This window comes from Pseudorasbora parva, chromosome 4, assembly GCF_024679245.1.
Source record: "Pseudorasbora parva isolate DD20220531a chromosome 4, ASM2467924v1, whole genome shotgun sequence".
Lineage (NCBI taxonomy): Eukaryota > Metazoa > Chordata > Actinopteri > Cypriniformes > Gobionidae > Pseudorasbora > Pseudorasbora parva.
In genome coordinates this window covers 4246107-4269879 of record NC_090175.1, presented here as the reverse complement: position 1 = coordinate 4269879, position 23773 = coordinate 4246107, and the positions used below count along the sequence as shown (strand labels likewise).

General features: G+C 41.7%; 1 protein-coding gene across 1 annotated transcript; it reads left to right on the top strand.

Annotated features, from left to right (window-relative positions):
- Positions 1-6770: 6770 nt before the first annotated feature.
- LOC137073724 (polymeric immunoglobulin receptor-like) lies at positions 6771-22103 on the top strand. The gene is made up of 8 exons (XM_067442429.1): positions 6771-6955; positions 7027-7226; positions 8031-8033; positions 8430-8801; positions 8975-9286; positions 9375-9692; positions 9770-10045; positions 21820-22103. The coding sequence occupies exons 1-8, from the start codon at positions 6771-6773 to the stop codon at positions 22101-22103; spliced, it is 1950 nt and encodes a 649-aa protein (XP_067298530.1).
- Positions 22104-23773: the final 1670 nt, after the last annotated feature.

Genomic DNA, 23773 nt, shown 5'->3' with positions numbered 1-23773 from the left:
TGCACCCGTATCGTAAAGTGTTACCTTATTTTCTTATATTTCTTATTTTTACTTAAGCATGTAGCTCCCATCTGAGGTAAAAACATTTTAACTTTCTGAGGTAAATCTAAAATGTGTATTGTTTTTGTTAAAGGTTTCATAAACTGGCTTTTTTAAAAAAAAGTATACTGTTGTCTGAGGTCAACTAATGATGTCCGTGTGGTTTTTACCCTCAACAACACCATAACTAATAGGCTATTTTCTACACTGGTTGTGAGGCTCTCTCCTGAATGCTGGGATCTGATGATCAATTGCAGTTTAAGTCACTTCCGTGTTGGAGAGACTGTGTGAGGTCGCCGCGTGGTAAACATAAACACAAAGGTCTTGAATCCTCTGCAAAAAACAAAACAAAAAAACATAGAGTGCAAGAGCCACTCTTCAACACAACCAAACAATTCTAAATTATTACAAAAACTCCTTCAAATGCTCAACATAACTGAACATTAAACACCAAAACGCCTTTCCCGTTGGACAAAACTGGACAAAAACCAATAACATGATCCCTAAATTTACTGTCCTAATGCAGTCCCTTTCAAAGCATGCTGGGAAATACAGATCCACTGCCCATTTAGTTGTCAACAAAAATGATTCATGTAGTTTCACCTCAAATTGACTGAGTACACTTCGGTTTTAAAATATATTATGTGGATTGAACACAAAGTAATTAAGTGTGTGAATGTGGCTGTGACGGCTGCTGTCCGTGGTGCTGAAACCACATTAATCTGTGATATTATTCATATGCATAAAGTATCCAAAATCAAATGACAGTCAGATCTGGTTTTTATTTTTATTTTTTTGCTCTTAAAAAAATGATAAAAATGTCAAAAAACGTATCAGATGCACTATTTTATTTCTAAAAATACTTTGTATGGTCTCTAGGGGACCTCAGTGAATCGACACGTCATTGATCCTGTCGCCCTCTAGAGGAATATTAATATAATGCAGATCAGTGTCATGTGTCGTTCTATAGAGAAGATGAAGCCTGTGTGAGCTCTCAGTATCCTTCACTGTAACCTCCTCTAGGTGGCGCTCTTTCAGTGTGATTAATGTCATATTCAGTCAGTGCTGATGGTGGGAGGGGCCAGTAAAGCTGCTCATTACTGATAAAGAGCTGAAGAAAGAGGAAGGAACTAAAGCAGACAGATGTAGAGACAGAGAGATTCAGCAGAAAGAAGACTGAACTCAACTCACAATGAAGATCCTCCTCATCTTCTTGACTTTCTACCTGATCTCAGGTCAGAGCTTTTCTCTTTCATCACTGCAGTAATGATGCTGTTTTCTGTTCATGAGGTTTCTGATCACAGTATCAATCTGATTGACAGGTGCAGTGAGATGCTTTAGCGTCACTGGATATTCTGGAGCAAGTCTTCTGGTTGATTCACAGAAACTTTGGTACAGTTCCTTTGCTAAATACATGCAGAGATTAATTAAGGTTAAAACAATAGTGTATGATAAGAAACATGATAAATGGATAAATGAAGGACGATTCACACTCTTTCAAAACAATGAGGGAAACCTCATGATCTACATCAGAGATTTAAGTGAATATGATGCTGGAAAATACCAGATTAGAGTTGAAGACTTTTGGTCCATCGAAATGACTCTGAATGTGGCAGAAGGTTAGTCAGAGTCTTAGTGTTGTAAAAATTATTTCAAAGCTTTTATATTTGTGAAATATATTTATTTATATTCTTAATCACAGATTCCTGTTGTAAAGTGTCAAAGAAAGTAATGTTGAAAAGTGGAGAAACTGCCGCCTTCAGCTGTGAATATTCACAGAATCATATTAATGAACCCAAGATCATATTCAAAGAAGGAAGAGACTCCATGGAGACGATTTACAGCACATTGAAGAAGAAAGAAAGATTCAGTTTTTCTGATGACAGACATAATAAACTCATGACTGTGAGAATTACAGCTGTGACACCAGATGATGGAGGAGTTTATTTATGTGGAGTTTGGATCAGCGGACACTCGTACAGTTACTCCATTATTAAAACTGTTCATCTACACATCATGAGTGAGTAGAACAAACTATCAATGTCCTCTACACCTCAAAATCCTTAGTGTTAAATCAGCACTGCCCCGAGCACATATGGACTGAAGTAGTGTTAGAGTTAATGAGATAATTAAGAGATTAATTAAGTGATGAACACCTGATGATAATGAGCAGGATCACTGAAGTGTTGATTTAAAACTGGGGATTTTGCTGTACGTTCACATTAGCAGTATTTGGTGCATCAGTATAGAGGGTATGCATGGATGTCTTTTTCCCGCCAGAACACGCGCCTCTCAGTCTGGATATTGACATGAACGCTTCCTGACATTTGTATGTGTCTGATTCCAACGGCAGTGAAAACCACTGTGAATGTTTTAAATAAATACAGTATACGTAGGTCTAAATTTGATTAACCATCTATATCAAGGTTATATCGTCACTGATTCACTGATCAGTGATCACTGATTCTCTTCAACCTTTCCGATTGCTATAAAATATTATTTCATGGTTGGGTGAGTGTGAGTGTGTGTGTGTGAGAGAGAGAGAGAGAGAGAGAGAGAGAGAGAGAGAGAGAATAAGCAGAATATGGGCGTTTCTAAAATGTGCAGCTCCATTGCGCACCTGCAGTTAAAAACTAAGCTCAGAACTGATCCAGAACCTTTGGAGAGAGAATCTTTTTTTCCCACCTCTTTTGTATATTATGACCAACACAATATTAGATGATTAAACACAAACTGTTAAACTGAAAAAACTGAAAAAAGATTCTCTCTCTGGATCAGTTCTGAGCTGCGCATTTTAGAAACGCCCATATTCTGCTTATATTCTCTCTCTCTCTCTCTCTCTCTCTCTCTCTCTCTCTCTCTCTCTCTCTCTCTCTCTCTCTCTCTCTCTCTCTCTCTCTCTCTTCTTTAGGCCAGGCCTGTAGTGGTAACGTGCCAAGTTGATGCTCCTTTTGCAGACTGCTTTACTCACATCACGTGACCAGACTGTAATCGCAGCCTTTGCAGTTAAAAAAATGGTTCTCTCATATTGTGATATTATCTCAAATGCAATTAATCATCCAGCCCTACCATGATGTCTCTAGCCAAGCGAGCTATTCATATCTCCTCCACACAATGAATTACAAGTTGTTTCTGTGGATTGCAACAATCTATTTGCTTCCGTTTTCTGTAGCTATCATTTGTCTTTAAAATATATCTTAGATTTACAGTCAATCTCAAAGATTTTTCCCAGAGGTTTTTCACACCATTTATGCTGAAAATCAGCACTGCCAATCCGTGGGTGTAACTGCAGCGTCTCCAGCCGATGGTGACTAGGGCTGTAGCAATACACTAATCTCACGATACGAGACGGTACACGATATTCAGCTCACAATACAATATATATCACAATATTCAGCCAACGATACGATTCGATACGATTAAATATAATTTGATACACTTACATCATTTTCTGAAAGATTTAAAGGGGACAGGGTGATTTTGGTGACATCTTGTGAGCGTTCCATTTACTTGGATTGAATTAATTGAACTGAAAACATATCGGTTACATATGTAACCCTCGTTCCCTGAAGGAGGGAACGGAGACGTACGTCGGACTTGACCGACGAATTTGGATCACTTCTGGGAGCCCCTATCAGCTTCGAGATATAGAAAACGGGCCAATGAACATACCCGCTGCGCGGGTATAAAGTGGAAGCGATCGTCACACACTTTTGTTTTTCACTGAGGAGCCGAACCTGTGGCTCGAACTGCAGTGATGGTACAGCAACTGTGGCGACGGGACGTACATCTCCGTTCCCTCCTTCAGGGAAAAAGGGTTACATATGTAACCGAGACGTTCCCTTTCAGTCGGTCATGTTCGAAGTACGTCGGACTTAGACCGACAAATTGAGATCCCTATGGAAAACGCCACTTCCAGCGCCCTGCGGGAGTCCCTCTGACCCCGTCTCAACGGGTGGGGAATTTCCTGCAGGGAAAGTCACACTGCCATCCCACAAGACCCAATTAGTGGACTATTTGATAATGCTGGGAAAGCGGCACAGTTGGGCGGGGGACAGTTACCGCACTGAGATGGCAGAGCGGGCTCTGCCAAGGGAAAGACACGGGCTCGCCGTAGGGAGCCGTACCATGGAGAATACACATATGATATATACATACCGCCGTGGGGGTCACTACATATGGAACCCAGCCTAACACAAGTTCCACAATGCATACGAGTGTTAGACCTGGCGTCAGACACTCCGCCACGTCTGACTGCCGCGGGTTGCGGAGGACTCGACAGGGTTCGCCATATTCGGAATTCGAACTCGAGCATATAAGCACACTTATCCGTTCCATGAGAAAGGGAGTGGCGCAGCAAGTGCACTGAGCACCAGAGACAGGTTCCAAGAAGGTATAGAGGGGGTCGAGGCAGATTTAATCTCCTCGCACCCCTCAGGAACCTGACGATCAGGTTGTGCTTCCCCAAAGGCTTACCTTCTACTAGTTCATGATGGGCAGCGATTGCGGCCACATACACCTTGAGGGTGGAGGGAGACAGCCTTCTCTCCAACCCGTCCTATAGAAAGGAAAGCACGGCCACAACCGAACATCTTTGGGGGTCTTCTCGATGAGAAGAGCACCAGTCAACGAACAGGTTCCACTTCAACACATAGAGGTGCCCCATAGAGGGACCTCTAGTGGAAGTGATGGTGTCTACCATGGTCCGTGGCAGGCCACCTAGAACCTCCACGTCCCGTCCAGGGACCAGACATGGAGTTTCCAGAGGTCTGGATGCGGGTGCCAGAGGGTGCCCCATCTCTGAGTCAGAAAGTCCTTCCTCAGAGGAATGGGTCAAGGCGGTGCTGTCGCAAGGAGCATTAGTTCCGAGAACCATGTCCTGTTCGGCCAGTATGGCGCCACCAACAGGACCTGCTCCTCGTCCTCCCTGACCTTGCACAGTGTCTGTGCAAGAGTGCTCACTGGGGGAAACGCATATTTGTGTAGGCCCCGGGGCCAGCTGTGTTCCAGCCCAGCGCATTCGTGCTGAGGGTCCCCTCGGTCAGGGAATAAAACAACTGGCAATGGGCCGTGTCCGGGGTGGCAAACAGGTCTACCTGTGCAGCCCCGAAGCGATCCCACATCAGCTGGACCACCTGGGGATGGAGTCTCCACTCTCCCGGAAGCACTGGCTGCCGTGAGGGCTCGTCGGCCGCACGATTGAGCCGGCCCGGAATGTGAGTGGCACGAAGTGACCTCAGATACTTCTGACTCCATAACAGGAAGTGGCGGGTGAGTTGTAACATGCGACGGGAGCGTAGACCACCCTCTTTGTTGATGTACGCTACAACCGCAGTGCTGTCCGTACGGACCAGAACGTGCTTGCCCTGGAGCGGCATCTTGACGCGGCTCAGGGTAAGACGAACTGCTAACAACTCTAGGCAGTTGATGTGCCGTTGCAGTTGAGGCCCCATCCGCAGACCTGAAACCGCAAGCCCGTTGTACGTGGTACCCCAGCTGGTGGATGAGGCATCCGTGGAGACAATCGCATGCCTGGATACCTGTTCTAGGGGCACCCTCACCCGTATAAACACAGGGTCCGACCATAGGCTGAAGGTTTGGCGGCACCTCGATGTCACTACGACACGGAGGGATCCGCTGTGCTGATATGCTCGTCCATTGAACACAGAGCATACAGACGGTCTGTGTCGCGGGAGAACCAAGACTTGAACGTACGCGTCCTTCAGGTCGATCGCTGCAAACCAATCTTGGGGACGGATGCACCTGAGGATTCGTTTCTGCGTTACCATTCTGAACGCTAGCCTGTGAAGGGACCAGTTCGAGAACCGCAGATCCAAGATCGGCCGTAACCCGCCGCTATTCTTTGGTACAACGAAGTAAGGGCTGTGAAAGTGAACTTTGCCAGTAGGACTCCGATCTCCGCCTGAAGCACCGGGGTGCGCTTCTTCAACACGAAGGTGAAGTGAAGGCCTCTGAGCTTGGGGGGACGCCGGGTGAACTGAATCGCATAGCCGAGTCTGATTTTGTGGATGAGCCAGCGGGACGGGCTGGGGAGCGCTAGCCAGGCCCCTAGCGACTGCACCAGCAGGACTACACGCAGCGGGGCAGCGCAACGGCATGCAGGGACCTGACCCGGACAGCGTGGAGGCGGCCCGTGGTGGGGTCTCCGTGTGCGTGGCAACACTTACCTGCTTCCGCTGGGCCCCCTGCTGGCGATTGGAGAAGCGCCTGAGGGTGACAAGGCATGGGAGCGTCGAACACCACCAAGACTGCTCTCTTGGCACCCAGAGATTTTGGAAACTGCTCTTGGCCGTCGCCAGTGGCGGGACAGATGTAATTGTCACAAGGGAGCCCCCCGGCCCTCATCCGGGGGGAGGAAGTGGTGCTGCTGCTGCCACTGGATCCTCCATCTCTGGGTGGCCCATCTCAGGGTCTCTTACAACGGCGCTTGCCACCTGGCTTTGCAGCGGCCTGAGCGGGCTGGGTGTCCTTCCTACGGCCGGCTCCACGCCTACGCCTGGGTGGAGGCTGCTTCTGGGCTGCGACGGGGTGGAGGCAGCAGCGGGCCGCCGGTGGACATCACCTGGCTAATAGTATGGGCGGCGGTTTTCGCCGTCCGTAAGGCGAGGTCTGTCGCTGCCCGGAGCTCCCGGAGGAGCTCTGGGCCAGGACTACCCTCGTGCCATGTCCATGAGTGCTTGTGCTTGATGCACTTGAAGCAACGCCATGGCATGCAGGGCAGATGCGGCCTGGCCACAGGACCTGTAGGCCTTCTTGTCAAACCGGAAGAGACTCTACAGGCCCTGGACTGGAGCTTCAGGTCCCCGCGCCAGCTAGAGGCGGACGTTGGACACAGTTGCATCGCGATGGCCTGCTCCACCAGCGGGAGACCCTCATACCCCCTGGCCTGCCCGCCGTCAAGGGTAGTGAGGAGGGGGGAGCCACCAGGTCGCCCGCGGGCATTAAACTGTGCTTTCCATGACCTAGTCAGTTCCTCATGCACCTCCGGGAAGAGAGGCAGTGGGGCGGGACGCTAAGAACCAGTGCGACCCGTCCCGAGAAACCAATCGTCCAACTAGAAGGTTCGGGAGGTGGTGGAGGATTCCACTCAAGCCCGACGGCCCGGCAAAGCATAGTGGTCAACTCCGGGTCTGACTCGACCGTTGCCACTCTCCCAGAGGGAGGCAGTACAGCCGAATCTTCATCGGCTTCATCGGCTGAAGCACCCAGGGATCGACCGCGGCAGAATAACAGGTTTTGTGTGCAGTCTGTTTCTGATTTCACCAGAAAAGGAACACGCCCACCGAACCAACTGTGTGTGGTGTGTAGTGCAATTTGCTCAGTTTCTCAGTTTGCTGCGAAAACAGCAGCTCTCTCAGCAGCAGTGAGATCGCGGTTGCGCTGTCTTGTGCCGTCTGGCCAACACAAGAGCAATTTCCCCCGGCACACGCTTTCTCTCTCTCTCTCTCTCTCTCTCTCTCTCTCTCTCTCTCTCTCTCTCTCTCTCTCTCTCTCTCTCTCTCTAGCTAGATAGAAGGCAGTCAGATGCTTCATCAACGCCGATCGGCTCCGAAGTGAATGACAACAGCGTGTGGCGATCGCTTCCTCTTTATACCCGCGCAGCGGGACGGGATATGCAAAGCACGCACGCCAATGTTCATTGGCCCGTTTTCTATATCTTGGAGCTGATAGGGGCTCCCAGAAGTGATCCCAATTTGTCGGTCAAGTCCGCGACCAACTGAAAGGGAACTAAAAACATCAAATTATGTCTCTGACTGGACTGAGAGTCTACAGCTTGCAAATGCTGGATAAAATGAATCAAAGATGTGTTGAGAAAATTAGTTTAATTTATTGAAACAGTGCAAACTATGGCTTACAAGCCTTTGAAAAGTAAATAAAGTGCAGAATTGCATTTAACAATGGAGGGTTTTTTTTACCTCTGTTTTATTCTCAAAGTATTATAGTGACCGTAATGTGTTAATATGTGTCAGGAGGTATGAATATTAAAACCAGCGTCTGTACCTTTTGATTGCAATCAAATTTTCAAAATAATTGTGTATTTTCTGTCAGATTTTTTGACCCGAAGCTATATGAGATCACAGAAGGTTATGTAAAACTCGACTTATGAAGTATAAAGTAATATGAAATAAGTTTGGAATAAAACATGATTTTAACCCTATGGGGTTAACACTGGGGATTTGAATAGGACTTATATGTATCAATACTCGCAGCTTAAAAATCGATACTTTCGTGCGGGGGAAATATAGATTTATATCGCAGAATCAATAAAATTGCTCAGCTTTAATGGTGATGTCACGTGCATACCCTCTATTGGCTAGATGTCACATTAAAAAAAGACATTGACTCAGTCAGATATTTGTGATTGACAGCTAAAGTGGGCGTGTCTCGAGTCACTGGCCACTCAGGAGGTCGTGTGATGATCAAGTGTGAACATCCTCAATACAAAACCAGGCCAAAATACATCTGTAAAGAGTCAGATGGATGTTCAGAGAGGAAGAATCCAGGAGTTTGGGATAACTGGAAAAAGATTAGAGATTATTTATATAAGGACACCAGACCACAAATCTGGGATGAATGGATGGAGAATGGAGATGTTTCTTTATATGACGACACCAGAGCAGGAGTCTTGATGGTGTTTTTTAGAGAGCTGAAAGCTGCAGATGCAGGAACATACAGGTGTGGAGTGGATGTGTCTTACTATACTGAGAGCTTCACTGAACTTCAGCTGCACGTCACACACGGTGAGGAACCACAAATACACAGCGCTTACATGTTTGAATCTGATCTGATTTAAATCTAATTTTCATCTTGGGTTATACTGTAGGTGCAACATATACAAAGTGAGTAACCCAATTGACTTTATCCTGCATGTTTGAATAATTTACATTATATGTCATTTTTATCTGCTTTACAGGTACAAACTATCCAAAGAGTGCGACTGAATCTGCTTATATTGGTGAAGAAGTCAACATCACATGTCAGATCCCAGAGGAACATGAAGTTCATTTCTGCAAAGAGGATGATAATCACATCTGCCAAAGCATCAGCACATCTACAGTGACACAAATGAGTGGTTCATCTGAGAGAAATGAAGAGAGAGTTTTTACAGTGAGCATCAGTAATGTGAGCGTGAGAGATGCTGGAGTTTACTGGTGTGGAGCAGAAACCAGAGACACATATTTGACTTTCATCTCCCTGACCACCAACATTCAGCTCAACATCACCAGTGAGTGAATTCAGAGCATTTCATTGTAGTAAATGCAGTTTATTCAGAATAATGTGTGTTAAATGTCTGTGTGTGTGTGTGTTTGCAGTGTCTCCAGTAGTGAGACGTGAAGGAGAATCTGCTGAGATCTTCTGCCCTTATGATTCAATCTATAAATCAAAGTCAAAGTCTCTCTGTAAGGGGAAGTGCTCCACTAGAGATAGAAATACTCTCAGTGAGACTGTGAGAGAAGAGAAAGAGACCAAGACTGACAGATTGACTCTGAATGATGACGCCACTGCAAGTGTCTTCACTGGGACCATCACTGGACTGACAGCAGAGGATGCTGGGAAATACTGGTGTGCAGTGACATTAGAGAGACACGTGAATTATCTTTACACTCATCTGATCGTCATCATGAACGAGGGTGAGGAAGGTTTATTCATCTCAATATGTCAAAATATGGCTGTGAATTGATGTTCTTATATTTCTAATCATTTCCAGAGCTGAACTTGACTAAGTATGAAGGAGACGACATGTCAATCCAGTGCAAACATCATGAGGAACATCAGAAATGCTTCTGCAAAGCACATGAACCCTCCATGTGTGTGAAGGATGGAGTTTCATTGGAGACGATCAGAGATGATCGAGTGTCTTTCAGTGATGAAGCATCTACTGGAGTCTTTACTGTGAACATCACTGATCTGAGAGAAGAGGATTCTGGGATATACTGGTGTGGAGCTCACATCACCACTAAAGTCACCCTCACTGTAAAAAAGGGTGAGATATATTATTATTTCTCAACTGTCTTTGTTGCAGATTTAAATGTTCAGATATCAACACTTAAACAATTGGGGCAAATCTAGTAATGTGTCCATGAGGCCACTAGGAAAACACTCTAAGCAAAAGGATTGTAACCATAGCATTGTATTGTGCTGTATAAAATAATAATGCTAGCAGTAGACCGCTTTTCAACAGTGGCACAATGGTAGTTTTTATCAGTTGGATGAGTTAGAAAGGCTCCCACTCACTTTTACCGAATCACAGGGTTTAAAGTATTCCATCACTGTGCCAGAACTCCGGTGTGCAGCGTATGGCAGAAAAAAAAGGGTAACACTTTATAATAACGTTCAGTTGTAAGTCATTTATAAGTGTTCATAAATGATTAATGAGTGATTTGATAATTAGTTTACATATATTTAGTAGATTCAGTTTTAAGTAGGAGCGGCAGTGGCTCAGTGGTTCATGTAGGTTGTCTACAAAACAGAAGGTTGGTGGTTCAATCCCCGGTTCCACCTGACCAAGCGTCGAGCTGCTCCCGACGAGCTGGATGGAGCCTTACATGGCTGACATCGGCGTCGGTGTATGAATGGGTGAATGTGTGCAAAAATGTAAAGCGCTTTGGATAAAAGCACTATATAAATGCAGTCCATTTAAGTAATTTACAATTGATTAGTTAATGATGAACTAATGATTTACACAACATGACTATGCATTTAATAAATGTTAATACATTTTTTGTATATTTTGTAGATTAAGTTATAAATTATTTACAAGTTATTATATATTGATAAACTAATCATTAACAAATCATGATTATACATTCATAAATTATTAAGTATAATATGCTAACAATTTGCAAATCTGTGGTAAGTTATCTTTAAAAAATAGCATATCATAAAATAATCAAACAGATCCTTCGTAAATGGTTATTAAGTTACTAGTTAATATATTATTAATGACTGAAATGTCAGTGTACCATTATATCAATAAACAATTGTTAATCATGAACAAATGGTTTATCAAACCATTAGCAGATAATGAATATATAATTTATTGATGCATCATTACATTTTTAAGCTGGTCTGTTAAAACCCACAAAATGCATTTATAAATTTATGCATTTATATTTTAAAGAATGATAAATTACTAGTTGTCAAATTAATAAACATTTTAGAATGATAGTCAGGGGATTGCAGTGTTAAGTTAAATCCTTTACCTCAATGGGTCAGACTGGTGTTCTGTGTGGGGTCTAGTGATAATGTGAACTGGTTTACCCTCCAGTGAAGCATCAGGTGCACGTGTCAGAGAAGACAGCGGTCTATACCCTCACCAGTCAGCATTTACATTAAAGTACACTGTAAACAAATGCTGTAAAAAAAAAACGGCCACATTTTGACAGTAAAATGTTGTTTTCCATTAAAACAGTAATATACCGTAGAAAACAATGCATTCTGGGTAATATTTGTCATTTTCGAGAAAATAGCCAACAGTAATATACTGTGAATTAACACGCTTAAAGTCGACACTCAGAGGCTGTGTTCAAAATCACTCCCTATCCCCTTATTCACTATTCCCTACACTAGTTCACTGATATAGACCACTCGACAGAGAGAGAGGAAAGAAGAGAGTGAATTCAGACACTGATGAACACCTGCTGTTATCACTGAAGGAAAGAGAAACATGATTTCATCAACTGAAGATAAATAATCCAGTACCTGTCCTGTAGACCCGTTCGCAATTTGGTGTTGGGGGAATTTCTCATTTGAACTGAGTTAGTGGGTCCCTAGACATGAAAAATCACAGAGGTGCTCGTCCGCCATAGTGCCACGAATGACGTAGTGGTCAAATCAAATATGGCCGCCATCGGATGATGATGAAAATCCAACTTCTATGTTTCTGAATGTTTATACAGTTGTAATACCTCCATTTAGACTTACTATTGTATGTGGAATTAATTTCTGATATTGTTATGACCATAATGGGTGAATTTTGACCTTTATCAGGCATGGTCAAGGTAATTTTCCAATTCAGAAGACTTTGGCCATAACTTGGCCATTATTAGGAATAAAAGCCAGATGCAATAAGTTTAATTCTACTAAATCTGACATTTAACATTCATTGCTAATATTTTTTTAACATTAAGGATCATCTTGTCATTGAAATATCAAGGTCAACATATTTTTTTTATAAAAAAATATTTTTTCTTTATAGTCACTTATTATTGTTTCCCTCAATGATTTGTTTTAATTATAACAAGACATGAAGAGACGAAATGTAACATCCCCTTTGAAGTTTTAGTTTAATTGGGTGTTTGTACAATGATATAAAATAAAACAATTGGGTGCAAATAAAACTATGTAGCAATAGCCTGACAAGATGTTGGGCCTGGGAACTTCCCATTGACAGGGCTCAATCTGAGAGGCGGGATAAACGGTTGTCTTTCAAATTCACTCTGCACGCGATAGGATAGAGCTACAACCAACCAGAGCAACGAAGAAGGTGAAGTGGAACTAGTTGATAGATTAAACTTTCGCTGTATCCGGTCGGCAAAACTCCGAACACATCTTCCTTTCTTAAGAATGATTTCAGTACCGTTCTTTTCTCAAAGAGAAGCTTAACTCTGAGTCTTCCAGAGTCGCGGCCAAAGCCAATTTGAAAGACCGCTGTTTGACAGCTTCTTTGTTTACAAGTAGCACGCGGAACCTCCGCAACTCTGCTGTCATTATATTAAGCCCGCCCACCGACTCTTTACACAATGTGATTGGCCTGACCAGAGTTAGTTTTTTACAGCTCACAATTCAACGAAGAGTTGCTAGACTACCCTGGCTGCAAATTAGCTTTGCTGACACTAGGGTGTGTCTAGATTTCTAAGCTAAATAAGCAATAAAACTGATACAAATGACATCATATCAAATTAACTAAAAGTGCACCATATAGTCTGATTTCTCTCAAAGTGTACTGTATGTGTTCATGCATGTTAGTGGGATGGGTTTTTACAGGATGATTTTTCCATGGCAGAATATGGTGCATGAAACTTCAGCAGCACAACAGCCACATCGGCGATTGTCACACTTGCCTGCACACTTACAATGTGAGCAGACTTGGTGGTATGGGCTTCAGACATTTTGATGGCAGGGGTGTGCCAAAGTTGCAAGCAAGTGGCATGTCGTATGAACCAGAAAAGCCCCTCGTTGGATGTGGCCTCTGATCCCACTACTTGTGGAAGGGAGAGCATCAATTCCAGAACTTCCACTGGTGTAGATTTCTATCCTGAAATCATCAAATGTCTTAGCTGCAGCTTGCTCTGTCAAGGTGTCTGCCTCTTCAAAGTTGGCTAAGTATTGCACTGGGTCAGAAGCCATAGCAGCATGTTTAGTCCCCACGTTGCTCATACAGTCATCTCCAGTCAGAATATGTCCTTTAATCACTGTCTTTGACAGTGACGCATCAAGATGATAGCATGCTCACTGTTGATCAATTGGTGTGATGCTCAATAGTGAGATGAAGTGAGAAGTATCTTTTGATACTCCTGGTAAAATACAAGAAAAGTTAAATCTTGTCCTCTTATTTTTTGTGAACTCTGTCTAGTATTGTATACACAATACACAGTATAAGGGCAGACTATAAGTTTCGGAGAGTTTTTTTCGAGTATGGCTCGGCTTGACGTCGACAGAGCAGAAGGTCCTTGTATGGGGCGTACGGGCTCTTCTCCCGGTAGGGTGAGCGCGCGCGTGCATGACTAGAGCGAGAGAGGAAATGCACGCCCATAAACACTCCAAACACTGCGTCGCAAAGTGGATCTCTACAGTCACTGCTGTCAGGACTTCACCAAATCATACCAAAGAAGTGTGTTTTTGACGGAGCGGTCCCAGCGATAAAGGTTCGGTCCTGCTTTGGAAGCAGCCGGTGAGTTAAACTGCTTCAAATGTCTGTGCTGTTGGCTATCGTCGCGTGAGTAAACATCAGTAAACGACACGATCGCGTGCTTCGTCATTCAAATGTGCTAATGGACTTCATTGCTGTTCTATGTATAACGTTACACTAGTATGATGTGCAAAATCGTTTTGCTTGCTACTGCTAAGGTTTAGCCCCTTACAATAGTCCATAAACCGAATCAAACTGCGAGGAAACACACACATATCCTGCTGTTAATGTTTCTCCTGTTCAATTTATTTCAGCCTCCGAATCTGATTCTGTATCATATCTATTAGCTGAGATCGATAGCCATGGGTTTCTCCACGCTTGAGGACATCACCGCTTTGTCCGCTCTCGTCATTCTTTAGCTCCGCCCACACGATACGCCTCCAGGCGCTTGTTTTTTTCCAGAAAGACTCGGTACAGCCCATATTTCTTTTATAAATATAATAAAACTAAAGACTTTTCGGAGATATGAAGGATGCAATACTACTCTATAGGTACTCAAGACTGACATGAGATTGACTGAAACTGAGTGTTTCACCCCCCCTTTAAGGTCAAAATCACCCAATATGGTCATATCAATAGCAGAAATGAATTCCACATACCATAATTAGTCAAAATAGAGGTATTACATGTGTATAAACATTCAGAAACAAATATGTTGGATTTTCATCATCATCCGATGGCGGCCATATTTGATTTGACCACTACGTCATTCGTGGCACTATGGCGGACGAGCACCTCTGTGATTTTTCATGTCTAGGGACCCACTAACTCAGTTCAAATGAGAAATTCCCCCAACACCAAATTGCGAACGGGTCTACAGGCCAGGTCCAGGATTAAAAAGAAGACATTAAATCTCTGAAGATCTCATCAGAGGATTAAACAACTCCACAAACAGCATTACCAGCTTCACACATTACTAACCAGACTGACTTTATTTCTGTCAGACGACTACAGAAGCTCTTATTGGGAATTATCAGATGATGTTTGATTGTTTCTTCTGACGTTACCATTATGGTGATCAGTGTTTGCTTTAGTTGGGCTCTTGAACATTGGGTGCGTTTACATGCACGTTCTTAAGCCGATTAAGCCCAATAAGCCGACAATGAACATGGTCATGTAAACGCGGTAACCCATTTTCTTTTATCGGAGTAATGTCATAAACAGCGTAAGCATAAACCGGTCGGAACAGGTCGTTTTTTTGCCTCTTACACTGATTTCGCGCTGCATGTAAACGCATTGACCTGCTTTCTGTCGGCTTATTGAAGTGTGCATGTGTGATAGCTGACAAAAAGGCAAATTTACAGCAGATTTAAACGCATCCAGACAGAGCGAGCTAGCGTTTTGCATGAAATAAGGAAATATATAACACACACAGACTCGTTTAAGACCCAGAAAATTGTAAAGAGGTGTTCTCTTTTGCAGCAGAAGTAGCCTAGAAGAGGTTCAGTCAAAACGCTGCATAACAGCATGAGGGATAATATGAGCCGTAAATCTCCCACTGACACGGCACACGCTTTATTTAACATCACAATTGGCGTAATATTTGAAAAACTCAGAGTCAGATATACGGACATTATTATTTTTGACGGCACTACAAGGAAATAACCCGGTTTATAAATGTTCATGTAAACGCGGTTTACTTGCGTTGTCAGTTTACTGGTTTGCATGTAAACGGGGAAAACTGGTTATTTCAATAAGCTGATATTTTGGAGTTATCAGTTTACTGGTGTGCATGTAAACGCTCCCACTGACACAATAACATTAGTTTTTCTCTCGCTGCTGTAACGGTGTGTTTTCAATACATTTGTTATAGCAAGCAAAGCTGAGAAAAAAACATGAGTTGGTTATGTTGACTATTTAATAATGGTTTAATTCACTAATAGTTTAGTAGTCTTATCTATAAACATGTAGCTGATGCTTAATTTTTTGTAAAATTTGAACCCTATCATTTTATAACATCAGTATTACAACAACCAGATAATTTGAGGAGCATGGGAACAGCTTGTGGTCAAAACATCTGAATCAATCTGACTCACATAGACATCAAGAGTCGGCGTACACTGTAAAAAATGATTTGTTGACACAACTTGACTTGGTCAAGTCATCTTGTTTCATTGACTCAGTTAAGTTTAGTCAACATTAGTACTTAAGTTAACTCAACGTATATGTACATTTTTTTTTTCAAATCTATTTACCAACATTAACTTACACTAGTCAAAGTCTTCTCTTTCTGCTCACGTGTTTCGACAGCAGCTCGGTGTCTAACACAATGTATATCTAGCAAAAATGTGCGTGAGTAAACTCGTTCCCTCAATTCAATTGAGTAATGGAGTCTCCCAAAACTTGTATATTTAAGTTCACTTAACTTGGTGCTCACGTTCACTGTACTTAAATTGTTAAGTTCACCAAACTTGGTACACAGGTTCAGTACACCATGCTGGGCACAACCAATCAAAACTTCCCCATGGGTCCCAACATGCATTGCGGCATGAATAAATTATGCATCTAAATTTTGACTACTTTTCTTTGATTCTTACTGTTTGCTTTTACTTTTGCTGTTTTGTTCTGATGTTTTTGTAGCTTGTTTTATGTTTAGAGTTGTTCTTTTCATCAGAATTTCTTTTCTTTTTTTTTTGATTGTCACCATTGTAGAGATTCATACGCCAATTCTTGATGTCTGTGTGTGTCTAACTAATGCTGTAGATTTAAACTTACTGCAAATAATAATTAAATAAATAAATTGTTCAATTAGAAAAAACAGAAAAAAAGTTGTGCAAAGTCAGTAACTGATAAGGAGAGTAAATATTAAAATGACCTGTGTTTATGTGTTGTTGCACAAGATGATATAGAAGAGATTAGTGGTGTCCCCGACTAAGGATTTACACATTCGAATCAGAACTTTCGAATCTCTCTATGGTCGACCAAAAGTCGAAGCATCTGTGTGTGTGTAAACCATAGACTGGAGAAGAAAAAAAAACGGTATAAACGGGTTGGGAAAGGCAGGACACTAGTCAGCAGGAGGCTAAGACTATTTTTATTTTACTTTACACACGGCACACAGACACCACTTTTAATATAGTGATCAAAACTAGGCTACACTACACACGTTCTCTCATAACATTTAAAAGCCGCGATCGAAACACAGAACATCACACAAATATATAAAAGAACATTTTGATAAATAAACCTAAAAAAATACCTGCCTAGAGAGGAAAAGAACACTTTGAGTGTGTTTATATGCACGTTCTTAAGCCGATTGTGCCTAAATGGGGTCGCACACCGGACTGAAGCTCAGCGCCGTGTCTTTGGTAACGTTATCTCACTTCAGGCGGACGTGAACTTTATATATGCGCAAGCTCAATTTTGAATCGACTTCTGACAGAAGAGCTGCACGATGACTGTATCTTGTAGCACAGGGTGAAATCAGTATGTACATTCACGATTTGAGGGAAATATACATTTAATAGCCGCGGACAGGCGTCGAATGCCGCCGTCGGTGTATATGTGTTCGAATTTTAAAGGCGCGGCGCATCCGGTGCGAAGCTCAGTGCCCTTAAAGGGGCGATCGCTCAGCGCCACGACACGTCTTTATAACACTAATATTGAGCACCCCCATATTACCAAAATGGTATGATCCTCTTTTCATAACACCCACGAAGATTCGACCATGAGATCAGTGATCGAATCCGGTCCTGCATATCGATGCATCGAATCTTCGACTATTAGGGGTCACCCCTAGAAGAGATCTTTTAGTTGAATTCATTAGTTTTGTGGGTTACCGTTGTGCTGAAGAGTAGAGCCTGTGCTTCAGTCCAGGATGAGCAGAGAAACATTGATGATATGCTGCCTGATGCTTTATTTAACGGCAGTTATGAGCCGTTTGTTGAGTAATTTATCACATGCGTGTGTGCTATTGCTCACAATGAACTGCAAAGATTGAAGTTAAAGTCATGTTTCTAAACTATTTCACTACTATACCTTACACGTGTGAAATGACTCAAAGGAAACAAGTTTACAGTACAAACACCTATAAATACCTGTTTTAAAATGAGAACTGTTTGAAGCGATCAGTTTTCCAAATGAAAAGTTACCTTTCATGCTATTATTATGGTAAAATACTGTAAAACATGAGAGCTGTATATAAACAGTAGAGGGCTGTATATTAACAGTACATTGCTGGAACCACAGCTGCCAGTAGATTACCGTTATTTTACGGCACAATTTTGTACATTGTACAAACTACAAAGTGTTCATCCCCTCTTAGAGATGATGTTGTAAACGCATGAATAAATCATTTACACATCTTTATCACCCGTTACAAATGATATAATACAAAGCATTTACAACGCTTTTAGTGTCCCCTAATCTAAAGTGTAGACTATTCATCACTTATAAATGTTTTGCACGTCATTTGTAGATCTTTCTCACCTGTTACAAATGTGTCCATTGATTGCTACAACAAATGTAACGTTAAATGTGAACATTTAATTCTGCTATTCCTAACCTGTTGCAATAGAAATGTGTAAAAGGTAATTGATCTAATAACTGAAAGCATTTAACTCCTATTCGTCACTTAACTAATCCCTTCCCTAAAACTACCCGTTTGTGTTTTATACTAAAAAAACCAGGCAGATACGACTGTAGGAACAATTTATTATTCCAAGTGTCCCGAGCCCAAACGATTGGTTTGTGTGAAGTAAAGCCCCAGAAGCGATCAGCAGTGTCGAGTCCATCAACTGGCCGATGATTAATGATTAAAGGTGCGGTGAAATGCTGTTTCCTGCATACTGAGCTTTTTACACTGTTAAAGACTTGGATTCCCATCCTAAACATAGACAAAGTTTCAAAAAGTAATGTTGGACGTTTGATGGAGTATTTCTGTGTCAAAAATACTCCTTCCGGTTTCTCACAAGTTTCGGAGAGTTTTTTTCGAGTATGGGTCGGCTTGACGTTAAATAGATCGGAAGGTCCTTGTATGGGCCGTACGGGCTCTTCTCCCGGTAGGGTGCGCGCGCGTGCGTGTGACTGAGGCGAAAGAGCAAATGTACGCCCCATAAACACTCTCTCAGGGGCAGATCCACTCGTCTGAGCAACACTTCTGTCGCGCCGCGCTCCACTTTATTCCTATGGGTGACGTCGAGCGACTTCAACGCTTCAGCACAGCATTCCGGGAAGGCAGCGCTGCATTTGAACCGATTTGAACGCAGAAATGACGAGAAGCGTCACATCACGCTTCAGTCTCGTCGCAAAAGTGGATCTCCATGGTCACTACTGTCACAGGACTTCACCAAATAAACAGTTACCAAAGAAGTGTGTTTTTGACGGAGCGGTCCCAGCGATAAAGATAAATGGACTGCATTTATATAGTGCTTTTATCCAAAGCGCTTTACATTTTTGCCTCACATTCACCCATTCATACACCGACGGCGATGTCAGCCATGTAAGGCTCCATCCAGCTCGTCGGGAGCAGCTGGGGTTAGGTGTCTTGCTCATGGACACTTCGACACTTGGTCAGATGGAACCGGGGATTGAACCACCAACCTTCTAGTTTGTAGACAACCTACATGAACCACTGAGCCACTGCCGCTCCGAGGTTCGGCAGGATAAAGGTTCACGGTCGTGCTTTAGAAGCAGGCGGTGAGTAAAACTGCTTCAAATGTCTGTGTTGTTGGCTATCGTTGCGTGAGTAAACATCAGTAAACAACACGATCGTTTATAACGTTAGTTAATTTATCAATGAAGCATGCGATCTATGGTGTGTGTTTAAATACATTTGTTTAGCTGACCACTATAGGTGTCAGTTTGATTATTGGAAACCACCCAAACATAAACCTAGCGTTCTCACAAAGCGTGCTTCGTCATTCAAATGCACTAACGGACTCCATTGTTGTTCTCTGTATAACGTCCTGCTGTTGCTGTTTCTCCTGTTCAATTTATTTCATCCTTCCGGAAAGACTCAGTACAGCCTATATTTCTTTTATAAATATAATAAAACCAAAGACTTTTCGGAGATATGAAGGATGCAATACTACTCTATAGGTACTCAAGATTGACATGAGATTGACTGAAACTGAGTGTTTCACCCCCCCTTTAACACATTTCAAAATTTGTCATCCGGAAGAAACGTCACGTCAGCTTTGACAGCATTGGCTGTCGTGTGTCTCGTGACCAATTGTGTCATTATGTCAGCTTTGATTGTAAAATGCCATTGGCTCTCATGTGTCATGAGTCAGGAGTATTATTTGAATTATAAATATAAGAAATATGCGTTTATAAAGGGATCATTTCAACAATTAAAATATTAAGATCGACTCTTTTCTTCACATGAAGATATCGTATGACTTCAGAAAACGTTGAATGCAACATGAGCTAATACTTTTATACTGTTTTTGGTCAGTTTTTGCAATAAAAGCTTATTTATATTCATAACTATAAACGTCTACTTTTACAAATGCAAATAATTAAATATGTCTTGATCTGATGCATTGGGATATGCAACAATAAATTATATAGGCTACTCATCATTTACTGATGGTTTGATCATCATTTGTTCATGATTAACAATTTATTGAGATAATGGTATTTTGATATTTCAGTGATTAATAATATATTAACTAGTAACTTAACCATTTACTAAGGATCTGTTTAATTATTTTATGAAATTCTATTTTTTTTAAAGATAGGGCTAACTTATGACAGATTTGTAAATCGTTAGCATATTAATCATTTATGAATATATAATCATAATTTGTAAATTATTAGTTTATCATTATCTAAGTTTGAAACTGAAAATGACAGTTTTTATACAAACAGTCTTTTGGGAAAGAAAATGCCTTTTTTCTCAATTTAACAATTTTGGATTTATAGCGTTTTGGAACCAAACTCTTCATATATATAATATGTGTGTGTGTGTGTGTGTGTGTGTGTGTAAATATATAGTCACCTAAATGATTATTAAAAACACCTGTCCAATTTCTCATTAATACGATTATCTAATCAATCAATCACATGGCAGTTGCTTCAATGTATTTAAGGGTGTAAGACAATCTCCTGAACTCCAAACTGAATCTCAGAATGGGAAAGAAAGGTGATTTAAGCAATTTTGAGCGTGGCATGGTTGTTGGTGCCAGACGGGCCGGTCTGAGTATTTCACAATCTGCTCAGTTACTGGGATTTTCACACACAACCATTTCTAGGGTTTACAAAGAATGGTGTGAAAAGGGAAAAACATCCAGTATGCGGCAGTCCTGTGGGCGAAAATGCCTTGTTGATGCTCGAGGTCAGAGGAGAATGGGCCGACTGATTCAAGCTGATAGGAGAGCAACTTTGACTGAAATAACCACTCGTTACAACCGAGGTATGCAGCAAAGCATTTGTGAAGCCACAGCACACACAACCTTGAGGCGGATGGGCTACAACAGCAGAAGACCCCACCGGGTACCACTCATCTCCACTACACATAGGAAAAAGAGGCGACAATTAGCACGAGCTCACCAAAATTGGACAGTTGAAGACTGGAAAAATGTTGCCTGGTCTGATGAGTCGCGATTTCTGTTGAGACATTCAGATGGTAGAGTCAGAATTTGGCGTAAACAGAATGAGAACATGGATCCATCATGCCTTGTTACCACTGTGCACTGTGCGGTGGTGGTGGTGTAATGGTGTGGGGGATGTTTTCTTGGCACACATAAGGCCCCTTAGTGCCAATTGGGCATCGTTTAAATGCCACGGCCTACCTGAGCATTGGTCAAACACAGTATTAGTGTGGTGTTCCTAATAATCCCTTAGGTTAGTATATATCTCTTGATTTCTCTTTAACTAACAGTGTTTGTGTGTTTTATTTCCAGATTTCTCCATGATCATCATTATTGGTGTGTGTGTGTTTCTGCTGCTGATCGGTGGATTCACTCTGACTGTGGGTAAATTAAGACACAAGAGACAAGGTGACGCTCACACACACAGGTCAGTTTGGTCTTCAAAGATACCCACAATCCCCTCTGCTGAGCTCCTGTACACGTATGTCAGTTTCCAAAGGCATGAAGAGTCTCTCAGTGACGCTACAGTCTCCTTCAGTAAGGACCAGATTCACTCTGATTACACCACGGTCATTTACCGCATGAGACTCAACTAACTCACAGATCACAGATCAGAACACATTACACCAGTATTTGCTAATGATTTCAGTAAATTAATACAAATAAATTTATAATTTAGTGTTAAACAGATGTTCTATTGATCAGGGTTGTTCAGTTTTCAGTGTGTTGAATCGTGAGACGCTTTACAGTTTGCGCTGCTGCTCATGACGCTTCTTCACATGTTTAAAATAGCAGTTGTGTCAGAGGTTTACTGGTGTGTGTAACGAGTGTGTCAGCTCAGTTTATCTGAGTGTGATAAAAACAGGAAATAAAGCCCCAGAGTGACACTTCTAGAGTAAAGTGTAAAGTTTCCACTCCAAATGCAGAGACATAAATCCTCCTTAACAGACAAGAATTTAAAACACTTTTTATGATAAAAATCATGAAACATGAGAATCTGTTGAGAGCTGTTAAAATGAAGATCAAGAGTTATGTGGCAGATCACGATTACGAACAATGGCAGCAGTGTGGTCTGATACTGTTCACCGATATGATCACCAAAATAAATAATACTATTTTAAACACAAAAACAGAAATGAGAAATGATCCTGAATTGACAACTCTTCATTGATTGGCAAGCAACATGTGAATCATATTCCATTCTCTCTCTTAGGGTGTTTTCACACTTGGCCCTTTTCAGGGGTCTGAGCGCAGTGGAGAATATGCAGAATATGCAGTTCTTCATACAGTGAAGAATGCGGTTTTATTTTTTCATGTGATTATTCCATTTCTTTCTTGAATGCTGCTTTTAGGCATATCTATACTTTACCTGGGAAATTGAAAGCAGTTTATTTAATTTGCATCTTTCTTTTATTTTTTTATTGTGTTGTTTATTTTTTGTATGCTGATGTTATCATTGCCTTCTGCAATAAAATAAACATGAATCAAGGAAAACAATTCAAATGTTAGTTGAAAAGAAGGACGTGTTATATAGCTAGTGCAAGAATATGTAATATTATATATATATATATATATATATATATATATATATATATATATATATATATATATATATATATATATATATACTGTATATATATATATATATATATATATATATATATATATATATATATATATATATATTTTTTTTTTTTTTTTTTTTTTAAGATAAACTACTTAATACAACAGCATTTGTACTGTCATAAAGTAATAATAATCTTTACAAACAAATATCTTGAGTTACTGAGGAACAAACAATGTAAGTGAATGGGATCAAATGTTGAACGCCATTGGGTCAGCCATCAAAAACTGAACTGGACTAGATCCAAAAAAGCAACAGTCTTAACACAAAGGGGTCTGAGACCACATTCCTACTAAAGGGGACCAAAAATTATCTGAGTCCTCTTTCAGAGACAGGGACAGTGTGAACGTAAAGAGAACTGGGTCCTTTTTCACTTGGTTCACTTCTTGGTCCACTTAAAGGAGTCTGAGTTCGGTTCTTTTAAAGAGGACCCAAGTGTGAAAACACCCTTAGAAGTTAAAGCTCAGGGAAGAAGGAGGCAGAGACCACCGGATGTTTAACACACTTTACTATCAAATTAAACAACAAATCTAAAGTAAAGCAGCAGCCCCTCACAGACAACCACCACACACACTTCATCAAAACACAATGTGAATTGACCTGGCCTGTCCTCTCTCGTCCGTCACTGTCGTCACTCCCCCT

Excerpts from the sequence above, each read along its gene's own strand:
- LOC137073724 (XM_067442429.1), top strand. The coding sequence starts at position 6,771 with ATGCAGGGCAGATGCGGCCTGGCCACAGGACCTGTAGGCCTTCTTGTC. Across the intron at positions 6,956-7,026 it reads TACCCCCTGGCCTGCCCGCC|TCAGTTCCTCATGCACCTCC; the intron begins GTCAAGGGTAGT and ends TCCATGACCTAG. Across the intron at positions 9,287-9,374 it reads CATTCAGCTCAACATCACCA|TGTCTCCAGTAGTGAGACGT; the intron begins GTGAGTGAATTC and ends GTGTGTTTGCAG.